This window comes from Juglans regia, chromosome 1 (assembly GCF_001411555.2).
Source record: "Juglans regia cultivar Chandler chromosome 1, Walnut 2.0, whole genome shotgun sequence".
Taxonomy (NCBI): Eukaryota; Viridiplantae; Streptophyta; class Magnoliopsida; order Fagales; family Juglandaceae; genus Juglans; species Juglans regia.
Window position 1 is genome coordinate 12,735,924 of NC_049901.1, and position 6,822 is coordinate 12,742,745.

The 6,822-nt window shown below is 38.3% G+C and overlaps 1 protein-coding gene across 1 annotated transcript; it reads left to right on the plus strand.

The window, feature by feature from the left end:
* Positions 1-842: 842 nt before the first annotated feature.
* Positions 843-5,297, plus strand: LOC108990476 (UDP-glucuronate:xylan alpha-glucuronosyltransferase 1-like). Its single transcript, XM_035687597.1, has 5 exons — positions 843-900; positions 1,180-1,276; positions 2,686-2,880; positions 3,200-3,828; positions 4,150-5,297. Exons 2-5 carry the CDS (start codon positions 1,212-1,214, stop codon positions 5,178-5,180), a joined length of 1,920 nt encoding a protein of 639 aa, XP_035543490.1. The 5' UTR covers positions 843-900; positions 1,180-1,211; the 3' UTR covers positions 5,181-5,297.
* The last annotated feature ends 1,525 nt before the right edge of the window (positions 5,298-6,822 follow it).

Sequence of the window (6,822 nt, forward strand, 5' to 3'; positions counted from 1 at the left end):
TTGCACCTATACTCCAAACCCAAATCAATATCCAGTAAACCAAGTGTTTTCATCGACCTAATCTGACACTTGGTAACCACACCATTTGATAGATTGGTGGCAACTTCTTTTTCGTGTTTTCTCTCTCATATTCAATGAATATTAAAAAACTAGTTTGTAAGTCTCAAATTTACGCAGGTCTTTGTGTCTTTTTGTAACATTTTGCAGACTATCCGCTTGAAGATTAATTGTATATAATATGTTGAGCACATTTTTTTTACATTTCTCTTAAAAAATGCATGGTTAATTTCTTTGTTTAAGGGTACCCATCAGTGACATCGACATGAGGTCTAACTTGTAACGTTGCATAGTACTCGTTCTAAGTCATTTCTTGGCACTGCAAAAGCATTAAAATTGCATAATCAGGCAAGAAAAAAAAAATTGCATAAAGAAAATACCATACCAAATCCAATGCAGAACTAATCGTCACGATTATTTTGACAGCAAGAGGGACAGATCTTTTTACCTAAAGGATCTTGTTATTATATTCACATAAATATCCAACACTATATGATGTATGTACTTAGTTCTTGGAAATTGATCAGGATCTTTACCCTCAGTAAACTTGCCAAACAAAGTGAAGCCCTTGAATTCCCACGGTCCAAACAGGACTAAAGTAATGAAAGTAAGGAGAAAGTGAAGAGAAAGAAGTTAAATATAAAAATATCGAGCCAAAAAATGAGAAGAAAAAAAGACATGGAAAAGTAGGTGGCAGACCAAAATAAAACAAAAATAAAAATTCTTGTAGATAGAAAATTCAAATGGACGTTACTCTGTCTATATTGACTCTGCTGCCTTGCTATGCTCAATCAACCTCCCTCAACTATCTTTTCATACAGCAAACTTCCAAATATCGGTCTGGTATATATGCTCTATCTCTCTCTCGCCCTCTCTCTCTCAAATGCATTCTACCTCTTTGTGGCAAAGAGTGATTCATAGCTCCGATATCTGGGTTGTAGGATTTGGTTTCTGGGTTTCTTGATCTAAAGTAGGATAGCTGCTTGGATGCCATTTCTTACAAAAACATTAAGAAAATCTGTTTCTTCCTCCCTCTTTGTTTCTGAATCCTGAGTTGCGTGTTATAATAACTCGACCACTTCTTGCATAACCGTTTCATGTATAACCACTTCTTGTGGACAGATGTTGCAGTCTTCTTTGTCTGATAGATCAGTATGAGAGGAGCAATGGGTACTTCCACAAGTGCTGTTGAGTCTCGACATCGTTTGTCTGCATCAATGTGAGTTTCTTCTTTTCTTGAAATCTGAGTTGGGCTCAATGATTACAGACATCTTGATATGGCCCTCTCAAACCATCAAGTGCCTGCCTACATTATTATTATTCTCACTTCTTTAATAGAATCATTGTATTTAATCCTCGTATTAGGGGGTGAGCAAATCCTCAGTACATCACTACCTCCAACAAATGCAATTTACAAGTGCTTACATTAAGGACACTACATCCTTTTTTTTATCATGAAATTCCTTATAGTTGCTGTAGTTGCAGCTTCTATTCCGAGTTCTGATTTTCGTGTATCAAGAATTAATCTGATGTGAGTTCTTGAAAGGATTTCCTATATGAAATATCTCATTGAGAGTTCTCCCCAGAAGGACCCCATCAATTAGCTAATTTCAAGAACCCAAATTAGCTAATTTCTTTCTATCAGTATATATAATTGCCATATATTTTTAGTTAATATAAATATGTAGTCTACTGATAACAATAATAAATTGATAGTCTGTTGTAAGGCATCCTATAAAACTAGAAACCGCATATTTGTGACATCTTTCAGAAATTATTTGACGAGCATAAAAGCAGTCCTTATAAGACAGGCAAGATAATGGAAGAGAAAGGTTGTTGAGTAAAGCAGAAGCACAGGGACCAAGTACCTACCACAGAAACATAAAAGAGAAATTTGTATTCGAGAAGGATATATATGCACATACATGTGTATGTACACACAGACATTAAAGAAGGTGAGAACTGGGTAATAAAAACGAGTATATGAGGAGACCATTTGAAGGTGTTGCGTCCTTCAGAAAGGTTCAATGAAATGTATAAACTCAAAACAGAGTCAAATTGATTCCAACTCCATGCCAAAGGACGTAGACCCGTGCATGGACTGGGTAGGTTAAGGTCATTTCAGAAGTTCCAACTGGATTGAACAGCCTTGGTGACACATTCTTCAAATCTTGTTGCTTAATCGGCCTTTTCTTGTCATTACCTTTTTCTTATGTTAGGTGTAGACTCAACTCGTTGTTTGTTCTAAGTAGTTGTCAATTGCCTATCGTTTCTACTATCTTCTTGTCGTTCCTTTTCTTTTTGATAATACAAGCAGTTAATATTTATTTATTTTTTTTATCATTTTAATTTCATATCAATGTCATTCTGTCAGCAAGTTGTTCCTTTTGGTTACCCAGAAAGGGATAACATGAAAGTTGTATCAGATGTTGATTTTGGCCTCTGAAAAAGTAAACCATTGATATCTTTTACTGATTAAATTGACACATCTACTGGAAGCTACAACAATGCAAGTTCCTGTTCTTGATAGATTTTTTCTTCAAGCATGTTATTCTTTCTAATTTATTTACTAATCTGTTATTTTCTTTTGTTTACTAATTTTGTTATTAAATTTCCAACTTGGAACAGTGAAGACGTATACAAAAGAAGATTTCCAAAGAGCAAAGCTAAGCCTTTACATATATCCATTCAAGATAGAAGTTCAAGATGCAAGTTTTCTCTGCTGAAACTTGTCCTCCTAGTTATCGTATCTGGAGCATTTGTAAAACTCCTACACTCTCCAGACGTTTACAACAGCAATGATCTAGCACATTCTGGTTCTAGGTATATGTAATCTTACATTATTGACGGCACAGCTTTTGATATTTTGAAGTTTTGCCATGTGACAATTTTTCCATTTGGCAACGGACAAGAAAACAATTTCCATGGGGTTAGTGGGGGAATTTATGGGCAGCATGCCGTAAATTGTAGGTTTTTTTTAGTAAAATTCTTGCTGCATTCTGTAAAATGTAGGTTTGTTGGAATCATCCCCTGCAAATGCAATTAGCTTTCCTTTCATTCACCTGCTTTCCATAATGTGAAATTGCATTGCAAGAAAAATTATAACATTTCCAACTTCAATTTTAACATTTAAGCAATGCAGGTCAAGTTTTGTGGACAGATGGATATGGGGTGGTCAAGATCCTCGTTATCGATCAAATCTAGACATTGAGTGGGATGACATTATGAAAGTTCTGGAAAAGGTGACTGAGAAACATGAAAATTGGGGAATCGGTCTTGTAAACTTCAATAACCGTGAAATCGATCATTGGAAGCAGCTTATTCCTGATGCCAAACACATTGTTCTGCACATGGACTACGCTGCAAAAAATGTGACATGGGCTTCCTTATATCCAGAATGGATTGATGAGGAAGAAGAAACTGAAGTGCCCATTTGCCCATCTCTACCAAAGATTGATGCCACAGGAATCCGACTTAATCTTATAACTGTTAAGCTTCCTTGTCGGAACGAGGGGAATTGGTCCAGAGATGTAGGTCGGCTGCACTTGCAGCTTGCAGCTGCTGATCTAGCAGCCTCCTTCAAAGGCTTGTATCCAGTGCATTTGCTTTTCATTACAAACTGCTTCCCTATACCAAATCTGTTTACTTGCAAGGAACTTGTTGCACGTCAAGGGAATGCATGGCTATACAAACCAGGCCTGCATGCACTAAGAGAAAAAGTCCATCTCCCAGTAGGCTCTTGCGAACTTGCACTTCCTCTCAGGGGCAATGGTCAGTCATACCTCAAAATTTTAACAAGATGTACAATACAATTGTTGCCACCATCTCTCTAAATCATAACCTATTTTTTTTAGAAGAACTAATGAACATCAAGGCACGTACTCGATTGAATTTAATAGAAAATAGCAGTTTTGAAGTGTTGATTTTGCTTTAAAAACTCAGACACTATGACATGCTACCAGCTCGCTAGTGAGTTATTGATTTCTTTGTGAATTGTATGAGATGCTTCAAATTCTACCTGGTAATGTATGGTTCTTCCATCTTGCATAGCAATTTGTTGATAGAAATCTAATACAATTCCTTGAAATACAGAGCTGATTTACTCAAGAAATATGCACCGAGAAGCATATGCAACGATTCTACATTCAGCTCATGTTTATGTTTGTGGAGCCATTGCTGCTGCCCAGAGCATCCGCATGTCTGGCTCCACAAGAGACCTTGTCATACTTGTGGATGAAACGATCAGTGCCTATCACAGAAGTGGACTTGAAGCTGCAGGTTGGAAGATCAAGACAATCCAGAGGATCAGGAACCCAAAAGCTGAGAAAGATGCCTATAACGAATGGAATTACAGCAAGTTCCGGTTATGGCAGTTAACTGATTATGACAAGATCATTTTCATCGATGCTGATTTGCTCATACTCAGAAACATTGATTTCTTATTTGGGATGCCAGAAATTTCTGCAACGGGGAACAATGGCACACTCTTTAACTCCGGTGTCATGGTTGTTGAGCCTTCAAACTGCACTTTCCAGCTTTTGATGGATCACATCAATGAGATTGAGTCGTATAATGGGGGGGACCAAGGTTACTTGAATGAGATTTTCACATGGTGGCATAGGATTCCAAAACACATGAATTTCTTGAAGCATTTCTGGGTTGGTGACGAGGAAGAAGTTAAGGAGATGAAAACTAAGCTCTTTGGCTCCGAGCCTCCAATTCTCTATGTCCTTCACTATCTGGGAGTGAAGCCATGGCTATGCTTCCGTGATTATGATTGTAATTGGAATGTTGATATATTCCAAGAATTTGCAAGTGACGTTGCACACGAAAGGTGGTGGAAAGTACATGATGCAATGCCTGTGCTATTGCAGCAGTTCTGCCTCTTGAGATCAAAGCAAAAGGCGCAGCTTGAATGGGACCGTATGCAAGCCGAGAAAGCAAACTACACAGACGGGCATTGGAACATTAAAGTTAGAGATCGACGTTTAAAGAAATGCATAGACAATATCTGCTCCTGGAAGAACATGTTGAAGCACTGGGGTGAGACAAATTGGACAGATGACGCGTCTTTTACTCCAACACCGCCTGCAATTTCTACTGCATCTCTCCCTGTCGTGTGAATCCTGGGCTCTCTTTTGGCCCGGAAACTTGTTCCTTCAGTTTCTATTTCCTCACTGTTTTCATGCCTTCGTTTTGTAGGTGACATAGTATCCAAAAAGGGGTTCATTTTTTCCCCACCTTTTAAAGGTCCAACAGTGCTTGAGATCCATTCTTTACTCTGGGTACCGTAAACATCATCCCCTCACCTCTTATAGAATCGATCCATTTACAGTTACATGCATGTTTGTACCCCAATTGCCTGCCGTGATAAGGGAACTCTCTGACTTTACAATATCTATCTAAATGCCCCGGTCTCGGTTGGGTCGGAGAGTTACTCATTGTCACTTAAAAAATCATAAATCACAGTTCTGATATAAACTACTCTTTAATTACTCATAGACCCATTGTTTTAAACAATCTACTCCAAAATAGTTAACTAAGAATAGGACAGTCTAAAAAAAAATGCCAACTTTCCCAAAGTACTAAGTCTACAGAGCAAAACAAAGCTATTAAATAAAATTCTTCAACAACAAGTGCCCACTTTGTATTTAATACACTATGCTCACATGGCCTTACCCATGTTTCCTATTCTTGAACTTTCGCTGAAGTATCCAAAATATCTGGAAAATATTGTAGAGATAAGGGGTGAGTTATCAATAACTCAGTAAGCAGATGACATATATTAGCATGCAAACATGAGTATTTACATAATACAGTATGTAGCAGAGTTAAGTGGGTTTCTATTTCGGTGCAAGTACAGTTCACATGGGATCAATACAATCATAAAAAATCTTCAAAACGAGAACAGTTATTGACAGACTTTCACATCATTAATATGTGGAGTACTGTGAACAAATATACTTCTGAGTTGCTCCAAGAAACTCTCCAAGATTCTTTCCAAGAATAGGTCGAGTGATTGGGGCAATGCATGGCTGTCACCGAAGGCCACCAGGCCATTTCGGTGGTTGCTCCTCGCCTCAGATCCTATGCAGACTTGATCCTAGAGACTCCTCAGCCTATCCCTGAAGTCATGGTACCATTCCGATCTCACAAACTTGTTGATGGAGAGGTATGTATTATTTTTTCTAAAGATGAAGTGGACCGTTCGGCTATACCTTTTCAATACTCTCTAGTATTGAAATTTCTCAGACAAAGACCCTCTCTTGATTCCATAAGAGCGTTCATTAAAACCAGATGGGGTCTATCAAACCAACCGATTGTTTCATCTATGAGTAAGCCGCGGAATGTCTTCGTGCGACTGGCGTTGGAGGAAGATTTTGTTAAGGCTTTTGCTCGTGAGAATTGTGAAATCAATGGAGTACCGTATAGAGTTTTCCATTGGACTACTGATTTCCAAGAAGATCAAGAACCAGTCCGTGTGCCGGTGTGGATCACGCTGCCAGGTCTTCCACCAAACTATTATCATGAATCTTTCCTTCGTAGCATTACAGCTCCTATTGGAAGATTTCTAAAGCGAGACAACCCCACTCGATGCGCTACTCGTACAGATGGTGCAAGAATCTGTTTAGAGATGGATATTTCTAAAGAGCCTATTCAAGCGTTATGGATTGGTACCCCCCGTAACCCCCAAAGTCTTTATCAAATTATTGAGTTCGAGACCTTGCCGGCATACTGTCCTAAGTGTCATGTTCAAGGCCATAA

Bases quoted from the DNA above. Each gene is read 5' to 3' on its own strand.
- LOC108990476 (XM_035687597.1), top strand. From the start codon at position 1,212: ATGAGAGGAGCAATGGGTACTTCCACAAGTGCTGTTGAGTCTCGACAT. The intron at 1,277-2,685 runs GTGAGTTTCTTC...AACTTGGAACAG, and splicing joins CATCGTTTGTCTGCATCAAT to TGAAGACGTATACAAAAGAA. The intron at 2,881-3,199 runs GTATATGTAATC...TAAGCAATGCAG, and splicing joins CTAGCACATTCTGGTTCTAG to GTCAAGTTTTGTGGACAGAT.